The 26978-nt window shown below is 38.3% G+C and overlaps 1 protein-coding gene across 2 annotated transcripts in view; it reads left to right on the top strand.

The window, feature by feature from the left end:
* Positions 1 to 23286, top strand: part of LOC149318825 (receptor expression-enhancing protein 3-like) — a 50938-nt gene extending 27652 nt beyond the window's left edge. Inside the window, exons 3-8 of one of the 2 annotated variants that reach the window (XM_089510528.1) lie at positions 12418 to 12494; positions 12801 to 12921; positions 13147 to 13260; positions 18082 to 18232; positions 19678 to 19829; positions 21973 to 23286. In XM_089510528.1, the coding sequence (XP_089366654.1) occupies positions 12418 to 12494; positions 12801 to 12921; positions 13147 to 13260; positions 18082 to 18232; positions 19678 to 19829; positions 21973 to 22029 (672 nt within the window). In that variant the 3' untranslated portion in view covers positions 22030 to 23286. Of the gene's footprint in view, positions 1 to 12417; positions 12495 to 12800; positions 12922 to 13146; positions 13261 to 18081; positions 18233 to 19671; positions 19830 to 21972 lie in introns of both variants that reach the window. The other variant, XM_089510527.1, reaches the window with a different exon arrangement.
* Positions 23287 to 26978: the final 3692 nt, after the last annotated feature.

Genomic DNA, 26978 nt, shown 5'->3' with positions numbered 1-26978 from the left:
CTCTTATGTGAGAATACTACACCCCTCAATGTCTATTTCTTAATATTGGGTCTGTTGTTCAACTGCACATTCAAAACAACTAATCTCTGGATTCTTCCAGCACTCCCCTCACGAAGATGAAGACTGCTGACTCACTTTATAACAACAGCCTTCTGCTTTGGGAGTCAGGAGGAGGAAGAATCCCTGAATTCCTTCTACACTCCACTCCCGAAGCTGGAGTCTCTTGTATGAATGGGAGACAACAGCCTACAACCTCAGGAGATAGAAGGATGAAGAAGTTGTTTAAGGGGTTGTCCACGTGGACCAAATGGCCAGGCTTTCTGTAATAGTGGTTTGAGCACACAGGTTATAAAATGTAGTAACAGCATTAATCCACCCAGCTCAGCTAAGCGTTATGTATTATAGGCAAGGAGTTAATAACTTAAAATTGGTTATAAATTTGATTCCTCTAAGTACTGTAAGACTTGACCTCCTGTTATTTTGCTTGACGCTGGAAAGTTTTGACAAAATTAATCGGCAGTTGATCTTGTAATTTCATTTCCAGAAACTATTAGATATTTAGGCATATCAGTTCTTCCAGATACTATGCAAATGATTCCTGCAATTCCTGTTGCCAGGATGGCTTTTGGCAAACAGTTGTAAATTACAATTTAACTTGTATGAGATGGGATAATCCTACACAGAAGATTTCAATGATATTATTTCTTATAGAAGAAATTGCCTGACTTGTGGCATATACCATTCCAAGGTCCAGATCAAGAACTGATGCCATTTTTGGTATTGTAGTCAATGTATCCGTTATTTAAGGTGCAGTATGATAATATTTAAAGTTGGAATACTGTTTGGAGTCTGCATATGGACCATCAGTTTTGCAGAGAATCTGGAACCAAAATATTTTGTTTAAATAACTTTTGGGCAGTACTAAACTAATTTCATTTTGAATGGTATGCAGGATGATATCATCCCCCACACATCAACCAATGGAAAACTGCCTTTGCTTAAATATCTAAAACTTATTTTGATTTTAATTTCATTTGAGTCAACAAAATTGATGGGTATATTGGACATTATTAACACCTTTTAAGAAAGAAATTGTCACCTTCATCATCTAAGTGTTGGTGATATAATACTGTCAGTGCTTCCCTGTGTCATGTGATGTGGGTATGCTCAGTAGTTACCTGTTTTGGGTTGCATGCATTACAGTGTATCTGGTTTCTGCTGAAGAAATCTTACACTTGAAGACATTTGCCTTTTAAATTATATCCTTGAGACATCGAATTTAATTAAGGTATATGTGGTCCTGCATACACTAACTTTTGTCAAAGGACTTACACTACAAGCCTGGAAAGATGAACCCTGTCCACCTATTGTTCAGTGATCAGATATCACTTGTTCAGCAGTTCAGAAGTGTGTATTTTACAGACACTAACTGCAAGAAAATGTGGCTTTGGAAATTTGTTCAACTTATATTAATGTTTCTACTTAGCCCATGTTCATATCCTGTATAGTCCCTCTTCAGCCTTTTTTCGTTCTCCTTCCCCCACTTCTTTGTAATCATACTTTAAAAAAATCAAATTAAATATAATTGTTTCTACATATGTGTGTAGACAATGGTACATAGCTGTGTACTCATAACATTTGAAAGGATTAAATCACTAAGCAAAATATATTATGATGTAGAAATATTGTTAATATGAGTTTTCAACATCTTAATGTGGTTTGGGGTTTATGATGCTTTAGCATTTGCTGTAGAGATACAATACACTGCAATTCCTTGAGTTAGTAACTGAGCATGATCTCAGCAGCATGACTAATGAAATGTGGTATTGTCCAGTTAAGCGTCACATGTGTCAGCTTGAATTATTGTTGAACTTGCTAGGTGAACTTTAGTTGCTCAAGACTGAACTAGCAAGCCTGTCATCCAGAAGGTTGATTTGCAAATGGCCCCAAGCAGGAACTGCTTGAAATAGTTAATTATTAAACATGTTATCTAAGGAAACATGCCTCTTTGTTTAAAGTAGAATTTTTATGGAATGTATGGTCCAGAAACCTTTAAGAGAAGCTGAATAGCTATACTACATTATTTTGGGGGCTCACACCATATCAGCAACACTTTCCTCACCAGTAATCCCAAAGGTGGCCCAAATGTCACTGTTGGTCATTAAAATGGCAACCTTAATGCTATGGCTGACACCTCAGAACTCTGGAAGAGCTGGAAATAAGCCGGTGTTGCCCTCTGGAGTATCTCCCCCCACACACACACCGTTCCAGTGTTTGTGAGCCTGCACCTGCCATTTTGATCACTTCTAGTTTTGAAAAAGGTCCCCCTGAGCCTAAAACAGGTTATGGGGCAAGAATAGCCAACTGTGCCCCCTGCAGCTTCTGGGTGTGAAATTGCCATTAGTCCCTCATATTTGCCATGGCCCACAGAATCAGCTACACATGGCCCACAAGGTAACACTTTACCCCTCAATAGCTGGAGAGTCTCATATTCTGGTCATGTTTTGATATTATGGTAAGTCAGACTTCAATAGAATTCTGGTTTGTTGAGAGTGAATCTTTGTGTTGATGCATGCCTACTACTCTCTCCTGCATACAGTGGGAGCAGCTAAATTAGCTATAAACCTAGACCAATTTTTTGTCAATTGTTATATATAAACCTGACAGGAGCTAGCTCTCAGATGTTTCTCTACTCCAACAAGCAAGATAAATAAATTAGAGGTTTTTGGGGGTTAATTCTCTGGCTTGTTGGGGGAGAATTGAGCCAGAGTTCGCTTCCTGCTAATTTCAGGTGCCATAGTAACTAAACCATGGGAGAAATTCCTGTGGCTTGTTTACTTAATCCCACTGAAATTGAAACAAAACAGTGTTTTGTTGAGACTTTACACCTGTGCAAAGAGAACATTAATCAGAACAACTTTTCATTTTAATACCAGATTGAGTATCTCTTATCTGGAAATCTAAAATACTCCAAAAGCATCCACTTGGGTGGCTGAGCTAGTGAGTCCTTTGCTTTCTGATGGCACAGTGTACACAAACTGTTTCATACACAAAATTATTAAAGATATTGTGTATATAATTACTTTCAGGTTATATATATATAAGATGTATAAGAAACATAAATCAATTTCATGTTTAGACTTGGGTTCCATGTCCAAGATAGCTCATTATGCAAATATTCCAAAATCTGAAATCCAAAATACATCTGTTCTGAAGCATTTCAGATAAGGGGTATTCAATCTATATTTTATTTACAAGTTGAGTCTCCCTTATCCAAACTGCTTGGGAACAGAAGTGTTTTGTTTTTTGGATTTTGGAATGCCTATATTTGCATATACTTACATAATGAGATATCTTGAAGATAAACTTAAGTCAACACACAGAATTCATTTATGTTTCGTATCCTGAAGGTAATTTTGTACAATATTTTTTTAAATTTTGTGCATGAAATGACGCTTGTGCACACTGAACTACCCGAAAACAAAAGGTGTCACTACCTTAGCCACTCGTGAAATTTTATTTTGGTTTTTGGAGTAATAATAATAAAATAAAATTTTATTTTTATCCCACCCCTCTGCACAACGCAATCGGGGTTGCTTACAAGAGTAAAATATAATTCCATATCCCACAATCCCACCCCCACCCCTTAAAACACAATTAAACAGTTAACAATTTAAAACACCACTTAATAACAAGCAAACAATAATTGCAGCAAAGTCAGAGGTAAACAGATTGGGCTTTCTTCTGGTGGCTGGGTGTTTATTCAGGAAAGGCCTGCCGGAAGAGATCCGTCTTAACAGCTTTTTAAAAGCTGTTTAAGGTGGTAATATGACAGATCTCATCTGGCAGGCCGTTCCATAATCTGGTTTTTCAGAAATCTGGATATGAGAGACTCAGAGGCTACGCAGCCACCTCTTTACTGGCCAGATCGGGGCTGGGGCCACCTCATGCCACGGCCTTGATCCAACCTCTGGAGAGTGCAGAAAGGCACCGCAACAAGCAGCGCCTTTTTGTGCTCTCCAAAGGGCACCATAGCCATGATGCCTTTTGAGTATAGGGCCCCAGTCTGTATGCATTTCCCATTTTTTCCTCAATCTAGGACTCAAGGCAGTTTACAATAGTTAAACCGGCTAAATATCTACCTCATATGAAAGTTAAAAATGCAAATTATCAATAAAACAACAGACAATGCAGCACATTATGCAAGGTCAGTTCCCTTTGAGTAATACAGTTTTCAAAGGTCTTGTCAAAACAAAACAAAAGACTCTACTAGCCTGAGAGAAGACAGCAAGGAGGGTACCACTCTAACCTTTCTAGGAAAGGTGTTAAAGAATCTGGGAGCAACCACTTCAGAAGGCCATCTTCCCACACCATGGACCTGTGAAGGTGAAGCAGCAAAGAGAATGGCTTCACCAGAATATATGAAGACATGAGCGGGCTCATAAGGGAGATTATAGTCCTTCAGATAACCTGGACTTGAGGTGTTTGAGCTTCATAAGTCATAACCAGCACTTTGAATTGTGCCCAGCAGTCAGTTGAGTTGTAACAAGGAAGTTGTGTGCGAACTCCGGTTAACAATGGCTGCAGCTCTTTGGTCCTCTGAACTGAGGATATAATTGCCACTCTAAAGGTCCTTTGAGTGTTTTGGACTTCAGCACCTTGAAGCACCAGTCATTTTAGCCAGTGGTCTGGGATTATGGGAGCTGAAGTTCAAAACACCTGGAAGGGCAGACTTTTGGAATCGCTGATTTCAAACTACCCTCAAAAGCAGCCACAAACAGTGACCAGGATGCAACTAAGACATGTGCTACCATGGCCAGGTCTGCATCTGCTTACTGAACTTTTCAATGTGCTCTCTTTTTCTATTTTTTTAAAATAGTATTAATTATTTTCAGTCGGATTTAAATTCTGGGAAAAAGAAGCACAAGACTGAACTTTGATTTCCTGACTTGGGTTAAATTGCAAAAGTCTGTAATCACAGGAAGATTATGTACCTGGACTTCAGTTCTTTGCTTGTGTCATTTGTTGTTAGTGTGCCTGGGTTATTTCCTTTCAGACTGCTGTGGCTGCAAATAATCAAGCAGTTTGATTCTGTCACCTTCTCAGAACATACATCTAATTACTCTTGGAGGAAAGAAACTGGTAAACTGCAGCAGTTGCACTAAAGCTTTTGTGTGTGCACAGGGTATAGCAAATACATTCTTACTGAATTCACTTTGCAACATATAAACTATTTTCAAATAGTACAGCATAAATAAAATCTAAGCTTAATAGTGGCTTCACCCTGTGATCTGAGTTGCATGAAGTTGAATGCTTCTATGAATTGCTTCTATGAGACTGCATAATATAGACAACCTCTTGACTTGGCATTCTGCATATACAGTAATCTTAAATTGCCTGTCAGTATTTTCTCTTGGTCACCTGTAATGCCACCTTCTAAAAAGGGGAAATCAATCTAGCTTAGTCCAGACATGGCTCCCTGTCACCTTTACATACGTAAGGATTCAGGATTTCCCTTGCCTGGTAGCATTCTTTTATTTTTAAATTTTTGTTGAAGTAGCAAGAAGATGGCAAAAAAGATACCTCAAACAAAACAGGCTGCAACAAAACAAGAGGAAGATACAAAATCAACTTGCAGTAAAGATTCCTTGTAAGAAACAAAAGTTAGCAAGATTTTTCTGATATTTTTAATTAGTTGATGGAGGATTATATTGGGATGATTCTGTACTTGCAAACTTAATAAAGGCATACAATTTCTTATCTTCGCATATTTCTATGTGCTAATTAGTCTTTTAGATGCCTGTATTTGGTAAGTCACTTCTTGCACCACCACCATTCTTTACACACTCAGAAGGCCTAGGTATCTAAACTGGCTGGAAAAATGGTTACCCCTAATTTTGAGAGGTAATAATCACATGAATGGGATCTGCATGGGTATGCTCCATTAAATGTCCATTAAATAAATATCTAGCATATCCAGGGTGAGGATACTGGCATCCAGGGACATACTGTGTCCAGTAGTATTGGTTTTATCTTTCATTTCTAGGTTGTCTCTAAAGTATGAACTTTTATATTAATGTCAAAGTTTGTGTGTGTGCCTATGTACCTTCAAGTTGCCTGTTGAGTTATGGCAACCCAATACATCAACAGTCACGAGAGGTGGTTTGCCATTGCCTTTCTCTGAAAGACAGTGTATAGCACCTGGGATTCATTGGTGGTCTTTATTCTAAGTACCAACCAGGGCTGGCCCTGCTTAGATCAAGATCAGATGAGATCTGGTGCCTTTAGAGTATTTAGGCCTAAAGTTCAAGTACTCTTGAAGAAAGCATTATTTCTAATTTTTGAAGTTGGAAATCATATACATAGCAAGCAAGACTGCCATCATAATATTAGTTTGTAATTTCCTGTAAATATCAATTAAAGGTCTTTATGCTAGAGCTAGTCTGAATTTTAAAAAATCTGTTTCATTTTAAGAGATCATAAATTGATGGTATGGTCATTTAATAGATAACATGTGCTACTACAATAACATTAAGATTTCTCTTTATGTTAAAGCACTGTTACCTGCCATCTTGCCAACCTATTTCCCATGAAGAATGGATAAGAAGTGAAAAGGCAAGAAGGAAAGTTCAGACCTCCACTTCTAAACAGAAAAACAGAAATTTGTATGATGGCTTGCTAAAATGGAACTGATTTATAGAAGAGAAAAGTGAAAATGATTCAGAAAGACCAGTGGAACTGATGTTATGCAGAGCTTCTAATTCCTTTTCCTAAATTACCAAGACATTATTTTTGGTCCCTTTATTTTAAAGCACAGTAATTTTACTTCCAACCTCTCCATTGACGCCCCCTTGTCGTGGGGGAGAGGCGCACCCTAATGATGTTGTGAGCTATGCTGGCAGTGGTATAATAGCCACTGGCAGGGCCTCCCATGCCAGACAGGTCACAACCGAAGGGTCTGACCAAGAGCGCCAAAGGGCAGGATGGGCTCTCTAACCTTATGGCAACCATCCTAGGAGAAGGAAAACTCTAATCCCAAACCCGGGCAGATAGTGCTCGTCTAACCCTGTAAGGTCAACCATCTAAGAGAAGGAAACTCTAATCAAACCTACAACCTTAGGACCTTGCTGCCACCATCCATGCTTGTCAAGGCCCCAGCAGACGAACCTCTAGTTTAAAGGGTGAGGGCAGTTCTGTGCACGCTGCGCTCCACCAGAAAAATCCATTGCACAGGCTCGAAGGATCACCAACGCGCTTGTACAAAGCGCGGGATGAGTCCTTCCTGAATCTTCGTTCGCGAAGCAAAGCCAGAGAGAGAGGATTTTACTTCCACTCCACTAAATTAAAATAAATTCTCTGTTTCTAAACTTGTTTTAATGTGCATAACCCCTTGAAATGACTCCATGGAGTCACTGGGGTGATTAACATGCATATGTCCTGGAAGCTGGAATTTCCCTTTAAAGTTAGGCTATTTTCCCCCAGCTTCTTTGGCATTAAAGCCTTGTACTCAGTCTATGAAAGTTCACATGAAGGTCAGTTTTTTCAGATAAGACAAGCCATCAGTGTAGTAACTTTAGCAGGCTTGTACATTAATTTAACTCTGTTCATTCAGGCTTAAAATACCCTCTAATTCCTTTGAGAATTAATCTTAGGAGATCATCACATGACTAGCTTTTAGTTCAATCTGAAATGCTAAGAAGTTTGTTTAAACCTGAGGAATTTCAAGTAATAAAATGAGTAGCCAAGGTATGTTCAAGGCAAAATATAGCTATGAGCTTAAATCCTATAGTTTTAAAATTGCTTGAATAAGTTGCCAACTGACTCAGAAGTTTTACAATGCAGTCCTGCTCATGTCTACTTAGATGTAAGCCATACTGAGTTCAAAGAAACTTACATCTATATATGTATAGGATGACAGCTTACTTGTTTGCATATTAACTGCTCAATTAAATGATTAAATGTCATATCACCAAACAAAACATGCTCTCTCTGATTAAAATGAACCTTCATATGTTAACTAAATGAAGCATTAATTGATATATCTACTAAGTAAATTAGCTTTTCTAAGGTTTTGCCGCGAAAATGAAAAGTATTTCTAAATGTCATGGTTGCTTTTCTGATTTTTATTTGTACTTTTTTACGGTTAGTAAAGCAGCATCATGAAGTAGGCTATGAGTGCAGTATTGTAAAATAAGATTAGAATTAACTTAACAAAATAGTAGAAAATGTACTGAGGCCCTAAACATTTATCCCTTGATATGAAAGCAGGATAATTGGATAGAATGTAGCCACAATTTGACTTATTGACAAAGATTTGAGAAATCTTTGGGAACTGGTAGCTTCAGGTTCCTTTTTTCTTAAAGAGGGAGAATAGCATCTGTCTGCTTTTATGGGGCTTGCTAGGAATAATGTGCATATTAATAGATCCCTTCAGGCCACTACTCTAAAGTATGACATTTGACATTAGCCTGTGAAAGAAATGAAGACAACTGAGACTATCTTACATGAGCATATCCTTGAACTTAATGCTGCTGTTCATTTTTCATGTGGCAAATGTCATAGTCACTCAAATAGTGACTGCATACTGAAGAAAAAGAAGACGATTGTCTTTATTTATAATCTGTCATTTCCCCGTCACTGGGAGTTAAGATGGCTTAGAAATGAAAAAGCAGTGTTAAAACAAAATTAAACTAGAGATAATGCCAGAAGATGAAACTCCCAAGTTAAATGGCACTCACTAAGTTACTGGGGCAGAGCAGGGGACCACTACAGTTAGCACTGACGCAACTGAACTCAAGCTGAAAGGACATTCAGCTGTTGAAGTGCTATGCTCAGAAGTGAAAGGAAAATCTGAAGCTTGACAACACATAGGAACATGGAATGTGAGAAGCATGATTCAGGAGAAGCTAAGCATTGTAGAAAGGGAAGGGAATGTATAAACATTGCAATACAGTGGGTCCTCGCCTTACGCGGGGATCCGTTGCGGATCCCTCCGCGTAAGGCAAATTCCGCCTATGCTCAAGCCCCATTGTAAACAATGGGGCTTGTGCACGGTGGCGCAACGGGCGCACGCGCCCATTCAATTGAATGGGACGTGCCGCCCCTTCCGTCCCGCGTGCGCCCCACAGCTTGAGCGCGTATGTTCAAGCCGCATAAGGAAATGAAAATTTAAGAAGAAATGAGGTAGCATCAATAGTGAGGAGAGATGTAGCAAAATCAGTCAAAGGCTATAATGCAAAGTCTGACCAAATAATCTCAGTAAGACTTCGTAGAAAATGTATCAATATAAACATAATCCAAGTTTATGTGCCAACTACAGAACCAGAAAGAGAAGAAACTGAAACATTCTATGCTAGGGTTCAGGAAGAAATTGATCACACACCAAAGCAAGATTTCTTGTTACTCATAGATGCTTGGAATGCAAGCATATGAAACAGAATAGAATAAAAGTTTGTTGGAAAGTTTGGCCTAAGATCCAGAAATTAAGCAGGAGAGTGACTGAATTTTGCGAGGCCAACAGTTTGTTCATCGCAAACACATTTTTAAGCAACCAAAGAGGTGACGGTATACATGGATATAATTTGATGGCCAATATAGAAATCAGTATAGAAATACAAAATTGGAAGCAGAAGATGGAGAAGCTCCATTGTCTCTGTGAAAACAAGAACAGGAGCAGATTGTAATAGCTTCCAATAGGAGAAGCCTGTGGTGACAGAACCAGGATTCTCCAAAAGTACGCCTTACCCTGATATGCCAGTGAACTCTTTGTTTTTATTAAACAATGGAAAATTGTTCCTACTCCCCTTGTTTCAGTAAAAATATTAGTACTTTTTAGAGCAGTGGTCTCCAAAAAATTTTGGGCTTCCTTTGGGGCAAAAATCATAGTGCCCCCACCCCCATGCAATTTGTTGATATTAGGTCTACTATTATACTGCAAATTTAAAACAACAATCTTGGTTGCTTCTCCCTTGGTCCCCAGTCATCTTGGGAGCAGCAACCAAGAAGCCTCTTGTTCATGCCAGCCTGTCAGTGAAGGCCAACACAGATGAGAGGCTACTTGACTGGCTGCTTGGTTGATGCCCTGTTTGCACCTGGTCACCTTTACAGCAGCAACTGAGCAGCTGGCTGAGCAGTAACCAAGAAACCTCTCACTCGTGCTGGCCTTGTGGCAAAGGCCAGTGCGAGCAAGAGGCCTCCCAGTTACTGCTCAGCCAGCAGTTTGGTTGCTGCTCCAAGGTGACCAGGTGCAAAGGAAGAAGCTATTCCCTGACAAGGAAGAACTCTCAATCCTTCTTCATTGAAATGGAGAGGGGTGCAGCCAGTGTGTGCTGGGTTTACAGAGACTAGAAACTGGTATGGGCAGGTGTGATGATCTTCCTGTGGTCTAAGCAGCCAAACAGGAGGCCTGCCTTGGCTCTTAGTCCCAGCAGATCCTTAGCTTCTCCCTGAGTCTCCTGCTCCATGTTCCTACTCCTTTCTGAGTTGAAGATGACCCCTGGAGATCCTCGACTCACGCTGCCATCACACAGTGAATTCGTATTGTATTTCCCTTAACATACACTGAGACTTATTAAGGATTTCTAGTTCTACTGCTTGTTAATCTTCTCAAGCATCAACCAAGCTGGGACACGTGTAAAGGAGTGTCAAAATAGCAGATACCTTTAAGGAAGTATTATAATTAAACAAAACAGAACAAAAAGATAGAAATCATGCAAGATCATAAGGGCTTTGCAGGTAGATTATGTGTAATTCTCAAAGTATTCATTTCATGCAAGTAACAAGACAAATAATAAGGCCTAAACGTTCTAATCTGACATATTCTTACCTAACTGATATATTGATGTAATATGCCAGCCTTCATATTTCAACTATATATTTGAAATATAGTTATAGGTCTTGACTTAGCATAAACTATCTGCCAGAATTATGCCTTCTTTCTATAGTCACTACAGTTTTCCTGACCTGTAAGACTAACTCGAAGGAGAGATTCCCACCTTGAATTCTCACTGTAGAAACCACTAACTGTGGAAGGCTCTCTCTAACTGCCACTTGGTTTCTAAGGCTTTTTCTCTTAGAAGCTTCCGGAAGAACTCTCACTCCTGCTCACTGATTGGTCAAGTGAGCCTTCCGTCAACTATGCTGTCATTATATATTTGCCTGTGCCTCCCTTCCAGCTTACTCTTATTACCTGGCAGAAGTCTCCCAATGACTGGAGGCCCAGTCATTACAGCAGGGAAGGGGAAATATTTTAACTACAGGAGCTGCTCCAAAGCTTAGGACTCTTTCCAAGAACCAACCCCAGCTATTCCTTCCCCTCCTTCCCCTAAGGGATGTCTTCCCCACACTGCTTTGGGTATTCCCTCCCCACACACAAACATTGCTTCTTCTGCTACCTCTTCTCTCAGCCTTTCTGATGAAAGAAAGCAGAAGCAGGTTGGAGCATAGTTCCAACCTGCCAGCCAAGTCTGAATGAATGAATGCTGCTGCATAAGAAAGCTTCTGTATATGGAAAGCTAGGATGGGAATATAAATATTTAGGATTGATGATAAATTTCAGTCCTAAAGCTTATGAGTAATTTTGTATTTTAGATTTAAATTGTTCAGAGGCATTTTTCCCTTCTGGGTAGTGGGATCGTGGAAAATGTTTCTGTTATAGAAAATGTGCTGTACATTTAGGAAATTACAGTCCATTCTTTATAATTTAATAAGTTTAACCACTGTAAGAGAAGGGTTTGGTAAAGATAAAACCTGGAAATGCCTGCATCATGTGGTATTGCTCCCCAAAGTAATATTTGAAAATGTGCTGTGTTTTGTAGCTTACTTCATTGGAAAGGATTATATCCTTCTCAGCACTGGGACCATTAGAAGTTGGTAGAATTGCAGGTTTGAAGAAGTTCAGGAGAAGATGGTTGCTTCTTAGAGCTGATTGAAAATAAATTGCTTGAATGATGCATGTTTTGTGCTTATTAAATTATTGCTGTAACTGACAGTTTTCTTTGACAATAGCCATACACTTGAATATGCCATTTATTTCATTTCTAGCTGAAGTTGATCAGACTGTGAGAAGCTGTGTGTCAGAAACCTAACCCATTTTGCTGTTGCATACTACTTCCTGTAAAGTACATAAATAGAAACAATATGAATGTATAGTTTAATTTGTATATACTTTTTTATTTATGTAACTATGTGAGAGCCAGTGTGGTGTAGTAGTTTGAGTATTGGACTAGTACTTTGGAGGACAAGGTTCAAGAACAAATCGTGACCTGAACCCCCTATGATAGGTTCACCTTAGGATTGTCATAAGTTGAAAATGACTTGAAGGCACACAACAACAGCAACAACTAACTGTGTATGTTCTTGTCATATTATTTAAGATCAAAGTGACTATTTATACATTTACTTTTTTTTTTATTTCAGGTGCGATGGATGATGTACTGGATTGTGTTTGCTCTTTATACTGTCACTGAAACAATAGCAGACCTCATGATTTCTTGGTAAGCACCATATCATTACAAAACATAACACCAAAATTTGTATATATTGAATGCAGTTGATAAGTGTAAAATGCCCCTTATTCACTTAATTGTAATGACCTTTGGTTCTGCACAAGAAAGGATTGTACAGTATCACCGTTCTGTGCACATTAAACATCTGTAAAACTAGATTCTCTGTGCAAAGTTTAAGGGGCAAAGTGCTTATAATAAGCTAGATATTATCCTGAAAGGACTGAATGAAAAGGAAAAGGCCTACTTTTTAAAAGCTGTATAACCCAATTTTGTATTCTAATTTCTGTTTTGCAGGTTTCCTCTGTATTATGAGTTGAAGATTGCTTTTGTTATTTGGTTGCTGTCTCCATATACTAGAGGGGCAAGTTTAATATATAGGAAATTTCTTCATCCTCTTCTTTCTTCAAAAGAAAAGGTGAGATTTCTTCCGCCACTTTTCATCTTAAAACCATTTGTCCAATATATAAATGATTTAAATGTATTGTGTATTGGGTGGGGATGAGGGAGAAAGAAATTTGTATTAGTACCCTGTATTTTAACAGTAATTATTAACTTGCATTTAATACTAATGAGAATTTTATAGATTGGAGAGGTTAGATGAGATTAATGTCTACACTTTGGTTTGTGTTTTGCCCCTTAGGAGATAGATGAATACATTGTGCAAGCCAAAGAGCGTGGCTATGAAACGATGGTTAATTTTGGCAAGCAAGGCTTAAATCTAGCTGCTACAGCAGCAGTGACTGCAGCTGTAAAGGTAAATATTATTACTTACGAGCTGTTTAATATAAAATTGTGGTGTGTGTGTGTGTGTGTGTGTGTGTGTGTGTAGAAAAAGAAAAGCTAGATAACTTTTTTTTTTAACAGTGTGTACTAAATGTATTGTCTCTCAAACAGTGGTTATACTATTTTTGTAATAGTAAAGATGACCCTTTCTTTCTCTCTTGTTGCTTTTTCTTGCTGGTAATCACATGCTGTAGGATTTCTGCCTTCTTTCTGCTGTTTTCCTTCAATCAAATAGAGGTAATTGCTCATGAAAAATTAAAGCATGAAATAAATAATGCTACACTAAATATTAGTAAAAATGAATATAAATCCCCCGTGAATTCTCTTTACTTTTTAGAATAAAATATTAATCCAGTACATGAACTTGAACTGTAACTGCTGTTGCTTAAACTTGTATAATACATTCATTATACATTAGGAAACTACATTAATTTGAGCTTTTTCATTTGGACTCAAAGTGTAGTATTTTGGCTGCCTATAACTATCCATTGGTTGACACATGGCTTAGTCTTTGCTATGTTCAAGCATGGAACTAATGCTAATGGGCTGTAGAGTTCAGGATTCAGTGATGGACTTTGGTGTGCAGGGAGCATCCTTCTCTTATCATTGTAGCCCCCATGTCCCTCAAAAACTTGTTCTGAAAGGCTGAGGAACTCTTCTGAACTGATTTTGTGGCAGCTCTAAGTATTGTAGTGAGGAAGGGAAAGGACAGAAAAGGAAAGCCCTGTCATTGCACTGGCAGTGCAGCATCAGGAAGATGTATGGATTAAGGCTAATGAATTCATCTCTTGTACCTGCAGCATTATAGAAAGAGAAATGGTACAATTTTTGAAAACATCTTTCATTAGATTTGAAAAATAAGCTGAACTACTGGACTGTAATAGTATAGAGTTATGTATGAGCTGGAGTTATCTCTGGATGGAAAATATACTTTCCTTGACATTCAGGAGATAGTCTGAAGGTAAGAATATAATGGGTGGGGAGTGTTGTGATGTTACTTCTCTTCTCCTTGTAAATTTGTCTAGAATAACATGATCGTAACAGTAAGAATACGTGTCTTCGAAAGACTTGCAGCAATATTTTGAAGACTGGTTTACTATTTCCCCCCTCCAATATCAGTTACTTTTATTGTAAACCCCTTTGGAGGTTTAACTTGAAAAGTCGTATTAAAATGCTATAAATAAAGAAAATAAAGCAACCAGTAAATTTAGATCTAGTTAGAATCACATAAGTAATGGGAATATTCTTACTAATGTGGCATGGGAAGAACAGGTAAGAATCTGTTAAAAACTCATACAACAACAGTGTTTGGAGCAGAGAAGATGTACCTTTCAGTCCAGATGATTTCTTTGGGTCCTTGAACAGATCAAGCCTGAACTCTCTTTGGAAACCAAGAAGACTAAATTGAGGTTGTTGTATTTTGGCCACATTATGAGAAGGCATGACTCATTAGAAAAAGGATAATCTTTTCAATAGCAGTTGTGAGCGTGCTGTAGAGGTTTAGCCTTACAACTGATTGAAACTAGAAGAGATATTGAGAGGAGGAATAATTCCTAGTTGGCAAGGCCTTTTATGTGGGAATTGTTTGGATCGCTAATACCTGCAACTGCTCAAATTACAACTGTAGACTTGCCTACCATTGTCATATGTTTATTGGCATCTTGCATGACAGCTCAGATAATCTCTTATTTGAAATTAAACCACCGTACTTGGATGGCTTGTCTGCAAGCTTAACAAAGTTGTAGAATCAATTGTGTGTCTTTATCTTCCAGGAGAGTTGCCAAAAACTGTTGATAAAAAGCTGTGTCTGTGCAGTCCATGGCAAATTCACTTTTTAAAAAATTGTTTGCAAGAGGCAAATGCTGACTTTGATATTCTATTAAGTTAATCTGTGTGTAAAAAGTAATACTATGCTATATTTTTAGCTTCTCTTTTAAAGAAGGCAGTGGTGGTACATAGTTGTGTTCAGACACAATTCAACCCATATGTTAGTTTTACAAGAGTATATAACTTCCCATCTTCCCTTGCATGAGTTTGAGAAGGTCAGAAGTGTATATTTCCAATTTAAATTAACTGTTCATTAGCATGCTTCTCAAATCCTAAATACTGGTTGTCATTAAGCATGGTTCATTGAAACAAGCCAATTTCATATACTGTACCATGATTTAAAGAGGCTTGTTTCAATTTACATACATACACAATTTGTCTGGATTTGGAAGATATGGCAGGTTGCATTTAATCTAACATCAAAGTAAACATTTTCAAATTCACCTTGGCTGCACTAGAGGGAGAGGCACCTAAGTCCATGGCAAAAGTCCCAATCAATGCACTGTCCTCTGATAGAAATGTTAAGGTCATGCAGGGGTGTTACTAGGTGGGTGCAGGTCACACCAGATGACACTCTTAAGTAGGGGTGACACCACTGCTCTCCAAACATCTGCCTTTTGGCAGAAACAGGCATGGCATTCACCTGCATCCCTTTAAAATGCATGTGGTATGGGAGGAGGTCAATGAAGGGGGGGGGGTGACACCATGAGTTACCGTACCAGGTGATACCAACCTTATTGATGCCACTGTGTACCACAAGTGTTAAACTTGTAGGTTGCCAGAAGACACTCTGCTCTTAAAAAAAAACAACCTTTAAAACTGAAAAGCCACAGAAAGTGATGTTGAAAAGATAATATCGACACCATGTGAGCTTCTCTAGGGAGGCCATTCTGTACGTGGGGCGCACATACTAGAAAGGCCCCTTCTCCTGTTACTACTTGTTATCCCTCATTTAGGAGGAGCAAAATCTCTTGTGACTTTTGATGATCATTTTCTACCTGAGTTCTTGAGTATGGCAGGAGGTCTGTAGTGAGGAATGACGCCATGAGTTACCGCATCAGATCAAACCAATCCTAGTGACACCACTCAGGACATGTGACCTTTGCATTCTTACAAAGATCAGTGAGTCAAGCATGCAGTAACTCAATCAAGAGTTTCTTGGGTTGTTGTCAGAATGTTTTCCTGTCTTGCAACTAGATTTATTGAATTGATACAGCAGGGGAGAAAATGTTCAACTTCTACCTTGTATTGCTTGTTTATGGCTTCCATTACTGCTCTGACTGCCATGTTCAAGCATTTCATTCCCTTTGCTTCATACAATGCAAGCTCCAGATGGTATATTGCCAAGCAGCTTCTCATTTTGCATTTTACATAATATTTTACTTCAGCATGCTCTTCCTGTTGATCATATTCTTATCTTTAGATTCTACTTTCAAATGCATAATGTATTATTTTAGATGTTTCCTTTGCTAGCTTATTTGCAAACTGTCATAATGTCAGATGTGTGTTTGGATACGTTATGACACGTTTTGAGCCTGTGAGAATGTTACTATTGTGTGACAAAGGACAAATAGGAAGTCACAAGTCTTATATGTCTTCCCATTCAGCTATGACTGCTGTTAAATACAGTGAACCCATTATATTGGCAAGCAAACCATCCTTAACCTCAAGTGTCCATGGATCACCCACCCCATTATTGTCAGTGGTGGTGCATGCCCACATGCATGCACATCACTGCTCATTGACTGTAATGAGGGTTGAGCATTCACATTTTTCTCGTTCATGGGATCTGGACCAAACCCCCATGGATGGGAAGAGTGTACTGTAAATGTCAAAATGGAACTGGGAGTACTGCTAGTGACTGAAATAGTGAAGGTAGTTCTATGTAGGTCTTTTAGTATGCCACACTTGGTTTCATAACAAGTGCAATCTAATTTACATGTGCAGAATAAATTGAGCAAATCTAATTTGGATAAGCATCACCTGGCATGTTTACTTGTGAGTTCAGTAATAGCTATATTTTTGGTGGAAGATTTTCCATGTCACATGTATATATCAGCTCAGACAACTATGGTAAAGTGTTTATGTGTATGTATGTATACATGATCTCTACATTTTCCCATAGTTGTCTCTGCTACTTTACTGCAGTCAAACATATTAGATAGGCTAAATATGTTTATTCTAAGGAGACGAGCATTGACAAAACTTCCTACACAGAATAATAAACTAACAAATATGTGTTTCTGTTATCCAAAATCACTTGCTTTTCAATCAGTCACAAGTACAAATAGTCAAGACAAAATGCGATAAAGTTACATGTGACCACAGACTCACAGCCATCCTTTAGTGAAATAGAATCTTTTGCTAGTTATATTGAATCAGATATATTCACATTTTTTTTCTCGTTCAGCTGAAGCTGAAGCTACTACAGTTCTATCTGAGCAAAAACAAAAAAGGGAGGGGGATTAAACTGTTGATATATATCAGCTACAGCTCTTCCTAGTTATTAATATAAATTAATCCTTAAAGTTAATGGTTAAGCAAAATTTTACTCAAAGGAACATGTGCTATTCATTTTCTTGAAGGAAATGTACTGCATGCAGTGTCTTGTAATACGTTTTTGTTGTTGTTGCTGTTGTTGTTGTTGTGTGCTTTCAAGTGGTTTCCAGCTTATGGTGTCTCTAAGGCAAACCTATAATGGGATTTTCTTGGCAAGTATCTTCAGAGCGGGTTTGCCATGCCATCCTCTGAGGCTGAGAGAGTATGACTTGCCTGAGAGTACCCAGTGGTTTAAACGGCAGAGCTGGGATTTGAACCCTGGTCTCTAGAGTCATAGTCCAGCACTCAAAATGCTGCTGATTATTGTAATACTAAATCTGTGTATTAATCATTACAGATCAACGTTTAAGAAAGGAATCCATATACCTTTCTATTATTGAAAATTTTCTCTCTTTCTTCCATCAAGGGTCAAGGAGCAATAACTGAAAAGTTGCGAAGTTTCAGTATGCAAGACCTAACAGCTATACAAGGTGATGAACCTGTGGGACAAAGGCACTACCAAACATTACCTGATACCAAAAAGAGAGGCAAAAATTCCAGCACCACTGAATCCTTAGGTTTGTATGTTATTGAAAACTGGGCTATTTGTAATTTTTTAGCATATTCTTTATGAAGTGACAGAAAGATAAACATTTAGTTTCTGAAAACTGAGGCTACCTTATTTATAAATTAGATGAGGATAACAATATGCTCATGTTATTTGTTGAATAGCTTGTCTTATATGTGGTTATATTGTCACACTGTCTCTCAACTGTATTAATGTATCCTTGATAAAGGGTTGGATGTGCTGTCTTCAGCTGATCATCACTTCCCTGCCATGCTAGTTCAGCTGAGTCTTGCTTACCTAGCACTGTATAGAATATAGATCAAAGTTTTATAAGGCCACAAAGCCTACAGCAAGGTTAACATAATGCCTCTTAGTACAATTCTATGCAGACATTGCACAATCATGTTATGCTTTCCTTACTCAACTGATGCTGTTCAATCCTGCTATAACCCAGTTTATTAAACATGGGCAGGGGGAGCAATTGAATAGTTTTTTTTAAAACTGGATGTTTTAAATTGGCTGTGTTGATTTTTTAATTTTGTTTGTTTGTTTGCTGCCCTGAGATCTTTAGATACAGAAGAGGATATAAATATTTTAATAAATTAATCAGAGGTACATTTCCTGTGATGAACCATGATGCCTAAAACACTCTTAGAGTAGTCCCTCCACTTCAGTGCCTATTTTGGGGTACATGTGATTGAACTGTCTCCCACTTGTTGGTAGTACTATCCTCCACTGGATAAAAATTGTAAAATATCTCTGTCTCTCTGAGGGTGTATCCACACTGTACACTTAAAGCAGTTTGATACCACTTTAACTGCCATGGCTCTGTCCTACAGAATCTGGAATGTGTAGTTTGATGAAGCACCAAAGCTCTCTGACAGACAATGCTGAATACCTCATCAAATTACAAATCCCAGAATTCCACAGAATAGAGTTATAGCAGTTAAACTGGTGTCGCACTACTTTAAATCTGCAGTGTGGATACACCCTTAGCAATATACTGTTGTTTGGATAATGCTGCCTTCCATCATGGACCCAGAATATTATTGAATTTCTACTTCTAATCCAGCAATACTTTAGAAAACTGATTAAGATATGAGAATGTGTCTAAATGCTCTTTAACACTATTGCTGAGATGCACAGTACAACTTTAGCTTTATCCAAGGACCTTGGTGTGCCTGTTTTTTTAAAAAATGAGATTCTCCATTTTCAACAGCCAATGTGTATATTACACCATAAGCTCTCTTGATTTCAAATGTAACTTTAACTGGAACACTACTCAGAACTTTGGGTATGCAGATTTTTTGTGCAGTTCTTTTAACATCAACTCACAGCTAGCATTTGGAAAAACCATAAGCAAAACAACTCAAATGTTCTGCCTTTTTAAAGATCAATAATTAGAAGTCATTGCTTTAAATTACAGTGCTTTGCATTTTGACTTTGCAGTCTCAGGTTACAGTATTCCAGTGAAAAAAGATTCTGAAGATGATAAAACAGATGAGGAGAGGGAGGGGACGTATTCAGAGGATGAGATGTTTGCTCAGAGAGGTCTCCGGAGAACACAGAGTATGAAATCTGTAAAAACAATCAAAGGTCGCAAAGAGGCAAGTAGATATTGTCTTTATAACATAAAGTTTTGTAGAAAAGTAATTATGAGCTGTGTTTCTTAACCTAAAGTTAACATACTACACATTTTACTTCTATAGGTGCATTTTTGAGAGTACATAATACAGATTTTTTTTTTTCTGAATGTAGCATCTGCAAGAAAACAAACTTCTGGTGAATAGTTCTGAGTTTCAGTACCTTTGAGCATACCTTTGTATATGACTCTGGCCAAATTCAAAAATAATAATAAATAGATAATTCTGAGTTTTGTGAATGAACAAAGTGCTCAAGTATGCATCCCATACTTTCTCTTTTGCTGCCTCCAAAGGGGTGTTTAGTGTAATACCTAAAACTATATTGGTGGTATTTAGACAAGCTAGACAGTGTAAGTCAACAATAAAGATTTGTTTAAAACTGGCTTACAATCCAGGCTTTAACTGTCCTGGCTCAGTGCCAGGGTATCCTGGGAACTGTAGTTCTTTGTGGTCTTGTGCACTGTGTTCTACTGTTGGTACATTGTGCTACCATAATTAGTCAGATTATTATAGCACAGTTCGTAAGGCATATCTCTTTGCATTCTCTGTCAGCGCTTTTAGAGGCTGCTGTGATGGTTCCACCTTAACTATGATAAAACATCTACTAATTAGGGACTGTCCTATTTGGACCAAAGCTAACAAAATGAATTTCAACATGGAGAAATGTAAGGTACTGCACTTAGGGCAGAAGAATTAAATGCATAGATATAGGAGAGTACACGTGAAAGGGATCTAGGAGTCCTAGTAAACCACAGGTTGAACATGAGTCAACAGTGTGATGTGGCAGCTAAAAAGGCCAATGTGATTTTAGGCTGCATCAATAGAAGTATAGTGTCAACATCAAGGGAAATAATAGTGCCATTTTATTTTGCTTTGGTCAGGCCTCACCTGGAATACTGTGTCCAGTTCTGTGCAGCACAGTTCAAAAAGGATGTTGACAAGCTGGAGCATGTCCAAAGGGTCTGGAAACCATGCCCTATGAGGAAAGACTTAGGGAGCTGGGTATGTTTAGCCTGGAGAAGAGACGGTTAAGAGGTGATATGATAGCCCTGTTTAAGTATTTGGATATCATATTGAGGATGAAGTAAGCTTGTTTTCTGCAGCTCCAGAGAATAGGAGATGGGACAATAGATGCAGCTACAGGAAAAGAGACTCCACCTCAACTTTAGGAAGAACTTCCTGACAGTAAGAGCTGTTTGACAGTGGAACACGCTCCTTCAGAGAGTGGTGGAGTCTCCTTCTTTGGAGGTCTTTAAACAGAGGCTGGATGGCCATCTCTCAGGGGTGCTTTGATTTAGAGTTCCTGCGTGGTAGGGGTTGGACTGGATGGTCCTTCATGTCTGGATGACCCTTGAAGTCTTTGATTTAGAATTCCTGCATGGCAGAGGTTGGACTGGATGGCCCTTGTGGTCCAACTTTATGATTCTATTTCACTTTTCTCCAGGAGTGAACATTCCATATACCGCTTAATGGTGTTCAGGAAGATTGATGTGTCCAGAATTAGTTGGGTTTGGAGTTTAATTAAAAACAGGGCTGATATTCTCTGAAATATGATAACGTGAGAGGGAAAGATATGTTCAGGGGGAGCTAGAAGGAGGAAAACCATGTTGTTCCAGACATTGGTGCCTGATCTCTTAATTGTGCCAAAACACAGATCAAATAGCTCTCATTTACTGCATCTTTCAAATGTACTTGTTTTTATCTATTTTTTCTTCATATCTTCTTTCCCCATTTTTGGTGTAATGTTCATTATTATGTCAAATTTTGGAGTGCTTTTGTACTGAACTGTAATGGGATCAAAATAGTCACAGGATAGTGACATTCATGAGTATGTAGCACTTCATATTTTGGCATTAACCTTGCAGCTGGTTCTGTTCATAGTAACCATAATTTAGGGGCAATATACATATATAAATTCATTGAAATTTAAACAAATTCTCAATGTTTGAACTGTTTTTATTGCAGAATATTTTAATTTACACTAATTCCTGCCAGTGCTGCTGGATGCTATTTTTTATCCCTATCCCTCTTCTGACTGGCTTTGCCACAACATAAAAATTTCCTTTGGATCTCCTGACATCTCATCCTTTTTGGTTCTTTATTTCAGGTGCGGTATGGCTCATTAAAATACAAGGTGAAAAGAAGACCACAAGTGTACTTCTGAGTGATCTTCGCAGCTCATCTGAGATGAAATTGCTGTTATCAGTTGTTTCCTGCAGGCCACTATAGGCCTGGGCTTGTGTACTTCGCTTCCCCATTCTCTTGAAAGGAAACACTTGTCAGTGTGGATTCCCGTTACTAGTGCAGAGTTTTTTCCTGGTTATTGAAGAGAAAGGGGAACACTCTTCATGCACAGTGCTCTGCATGCACACCTGAGTTACTGTACCCTGTGGATTTATGCATACCAAAAAAATCAATCATGGTGGTAAGAATTTATTGCTTTCAAGGGCAAAATATGATATGATTAGGGTCAGTTTTTGCAAACTAATTACTAATATGGATAGGTAGCACTTCAGGTTTCTGTGCTTCATAAATAATGTAATTTAAAAACTGGCAGTTAGCTATTAATTGTAGCTCTCATGGATGAGCCTTTTTAGTAGTTGGTTGATATTTAACAAGGAAAATGATGCACTTCCAGAATTTCTTACTATAATTACAAACTTTATACTTGAATACATTATATTTCCAAATACCTTAAAATTCTTAATATCTTAGTGTCAGAGAAATGAATGAAATGGAAATAGGAATAATTTGCCGCTAATACTCATAATGGCTTGGATCCAAAGATCCAAAGGTTCATGCAGGGAATTTCTGCTACACAGTAGTACTGACTCTTAGAAAGAAAGAGTCTCCATGCCATAGGACAGTCTGGTTTTAAATCTCTCCTCATTGCCCTATGACATGGGGAAGCTGCTTAGTCTAAGGATTGCTTGGGCTCACAGAACCTGTTTAATGGTTCTTTTGAGGTGTGCATATTGCTATGTAAGCAACAATTTGAATGTAACGTGTGTATTCAGAGTATCTGATTGCTCAGTATGTTGCTGTGCCCATTTCTGTACAAATTCAAACATACTGATTTTTAACGCTATGGGAGTTTTGATGGTTTTATTTTTCAGTTCAGTGTTGACCAAGGAACATAGAAAATGGTTTTATTCCAAGACAGCCCATTGTTCCATCCAGCTCTGTGTGGTTTATTTTTGTTGGCAGTTTCAGGCAAGAATCTTTGGAGTACACTGGTGCATCTGTGAGGATGCAGCCAAGTAAGATGGATCAGGTGCTTTTTCTTTGGGTTAAAAGTCCAGAATGTATGAAAAGGAATTGGAGGACAAGTTAAAAAACCCATAATCTATCTAAGCTTTCTGTCAGATCTTGTCACATTGTGTCTTATATTGGAGACTGCAGACTTAAGAAGCCCCCCCCCCCCCAAAAAAAAAAAAAAAAATCCCACAGACTGCATATCCTAAATTGACTTGTTTCTCTTCTGTCTCGGTCTGTGACTTTCCAATGTTAATTTTTAAAGCATATTTTTTTCATTTATGTGTGGCAATTTTTTTTCTTGCAGACCATTGCTAAAGACTTTATGTTTGGGCCATGCTCAGAACTGAAAGCCATTTTAGCAGTACAGAGAACTGGACCATTGGACTAATATAGAAGTCTTCTATATTCTATAAAACCAGCATAATCTGTAGAGCCTGTTTTCACTTCATACAGTTCTGCAATTTCCTTTGTACTGTTTCAAAGCAGCATTTTGAAATGCTGACAGATATTTAAGTGGCACTACTTAAAGCCTGGCTCACGAATTACTACATTTATTTAGATGTAGCAGTGGGCAATGTGACTTGTCTGTTCTTGTTGGGTAAATCTTCTGATCTCTTGGGATAACCAGAGTTTTTCATATTGGCATCTGGATGAAAAGAATCATGCTATTCCCTTAGTAATTAAATATATTTTAAAAAAATATCATAAAATAAGATCCACATTTTAACACAGTGCTGGAACTTTTATAACTGAACACTTGAAAAAATGCTACTATTATAACCCTTGGTACTAGGCTTTAACTTGAGGTAAATAGATTCCAAAGCTGCATAGCTTTCTTGATGCATAGAAAAGTTAACAGTATATATAGGAGTTAACTGCATTTTTATTTGATGTCTTATAGGAGTGTTTCCTCTCTGCAAAAGATTAACTGTTTATGCTGAAAACTGGTAGCCTACCCAGTTTGGGAAACCAGAGAGCCCTTTTTCTTTACACTGCTACAAGCTTCAGAAATAGGATTCAGTATCATAGAAAGAGTGTCTGCCATTACATTTCATTGTAGCTATTAATGTGATTACACTCACTATAAGGAGAACAGAGTGAGATACATAATTCAATGGACTATAATTGAGACAAACAGTCCCAGCATTATCTTTCACAATGCTTGCTGTTCTATAGTACAGTCTGTCTTCGCCTTACGCGGAGGGATCCGTTCCGGATCCCTCCGCGTAAGGCGAATTCCGCCTATGCTCGATTCCCATTGGAAACAATGGGGCTCGTGTGTGGCAGCGCGGGCGCGCGCAGGGCACAACAGGCGCGCGTGCCCATTCAATTGAATGGGACGCGCTGCCCCTTCCGCCCCGCGGCTTGAGTGCGTATGCTCAAGGCTGCGTATGGCACGCCCGCGTATGGTGCGGGCGCGCTGTACTTTAGTTAAGAAATCCTAGGCTATTTTAAAATCTAGTTCTTTAGCATGTTGAGAATTTAGTTCTCTAATAGGAGTGGTTAACTTGTGACCTACCAGATACTGACTATAGCTTGTGTAATTCCTCATCTTTGACAAATACCATCTAGGGCTGATAGGAATTGCAGGCTGTTGTCTCCAGTACTTCTGCCCTTCTTCTAAAAGAACCCACACTTTCTCTTAGTTTGCTTCTCATGCCACACTTCACTTGTAACCTGCTTGTCACCTTGAAACCCTCACTGTAATGGGTCAAATAAGTCTTCCAGCTTTTGTCTTTCTCCTCATAAGCGGTCAAATCAAGTAACTTCAAAGGAAATTTATTGGATAGAAAGTGGTTGTGTAATGATGCGTTCTAATGCATCAGATTGTGAACATATTAAAAACACAACCTTGCCAGAGGGGCTGGAATCATTAGCATATACTGAAATAATACACACCAAAATACAGTACTTAGTACTTAGAAGCACTTATGAGAAAAATTCAATTAAGAGAACCCTTGACTGGCTATATCTTCCTGGGGCAAGGAATTCTGTCAGATTCAAAAACTGCTTTCCAAGGAAACCAGAAATGACACATTGTTCATATTCTCAGTAAGTGTTCTTCAGTGAAATGAATGAAAGGCAGTTCCTCTTCCCCAAGCCCACATGTTCTTTAGCTCCTTGGATTCAAACAGTGGCAGTGAAAATACTAGAATTTTAATTATAATTTTTGACATGTACACTACCAGAAATAAGATATTGTGGGGGAAGGATAGGGCTTCCACTAGGTCAATATCATGTAAAGTATTACACAAAAGCATCATATGCAGAGAGAACATTTTAAACTATATTCAAGGACTGCTTCTACTTGCAAGTTCTTACAGGTGGTGGTTTCAACATTTGGATTCATCTTAACTTTAACGACTCAAAGCTTTAATTCTCCTAATGGTCAACTTGTTTACATATTTGTAATAGAGAGAAGATTCTTAGCATTTTGTACTGATATTTCTTTACCTTTGTAAATGCTATTTTTGAAGATGTAATGGCTCTTTTTATTTTTTAAAAAGCAATATTTAATAAAATGAGTACTCTCAACATCTTTGCCTTGTTCTTTAAATGTAGTACAGATTACATTTAGCATGATTCAGTCTGGTCTTTATGCATTTGTAAATTGTGTTCTGAAAGTTGTTTAAACTCTTTATCTTTACAGTATGTGAGATTTCAATTTTGATATGAAGTATGGGCAGCTGGGGCTGCTCTAGATCATCTGGAAGGTGTTTGTGGCATGCACATACCTTTTAAAACTGAGATAATAATCTCACACAAGGTGTATGAATCAAATGTGCTGTTGTGCTTTTGCAACCATCACCCACTCTGCAAAAAGAAAAAGGAGAAACACCCAGCATGGTGTAGTTCTTTGAAGATTGGACTATGACTGGAGATCAGGGTTCAGTTTGCTACTCAGCCATGCAAACCCATTGAGTGACCTTGGGCAAGGCACACATAGCCCCAAAAAACCCTGTGATAGGGTCACCATAAGTCAGACATGACTTGAGGGCACATAACAACACAAAAGTAGCAATAAAATCAAATAAAGGTTCATGGGCCTCATCCCTTGTTTCCCTCTAAGATTCCTCACCCCATTCTGTTTTTGCTTTGGATGTCTGGAGTGGCCTACGTTGAATCCTAGGGGCAGGGTATGATCCCTGTATTGTTAGAGCTTATGCTAGAATTGTGGCATATGCTTTAGTGGGCTGAATATGTATTCTTGTATTCAAACTGTGTTGTTGTAATTGGTTTTTGTTTGAAGTATTACAGGTATTGCCATGTTGCTCCAATAGCGTTCATGATTTTATGGCAGAGGTTGAGAAGCTGCTTTCTCCAGGTACTGAACTACAAACTCCCATCATCCTTAACTCTTAGGCTTCTGGGAGTTCAAGTCCATAATTTTAAGGGCCACAGGTTCTGCATGGTCAATGCATTGGGGATATGCTTTGTGTACACACACAGCTAGTCAGAACCTTCTAGAAGTGGGTATAGTATTTTGGTGGGAGCTGAATGCCTGCATGACTCTTGCCAAGTCCCTAAATTCCTCTTTGTTGCTGGAGCAGCAGCTAGGGTAAGAACCTCTCATCCTTTGTCCTCTCACATGTATCACATTTGTATATCTTCTAAGAGCACCAAGGGGCATAAATTGGGGATTATTACCTTTATGCTGCTCACAGTAGCCCAGTGAAGTACTTTAGGCTGAGAGAAAGTGGCCCAATAAGTGTCATGGCTGAACAGGGACTGGCATAATTCCTTACTATATAGAGCTTGATAAAGTTTGTTACACCCAAGTGTAGTCTTTAAAAAATCAAAATGTTTCTCACTGATTTATTGAAAAAGGAAAATGGGATTTCCCCCTCAGTTTTG

This window comes from Sceloporus occidentalis, unplaced genomic scaffold (genome assembly GCF_023333645.1).
Source record: "Sceloporus occidentalis isolate IW3139 unplaced genomic scaffold, rSceOcc1.0.p SCAF_2, whole genome shotgun sequence".
In the NCBI taxonomy this organism is placed as follows: Eukaryota; Metazoa; Chordata; class Lepidosauria; order Squamata; family Phrynosomatidae; genus Sceloporus; species Sceloporus occidentalis.
Note: the sequence above shows the minus strand (reverse complement) of the source record. Positions and strands in the feature narration are given on the sequence as shown.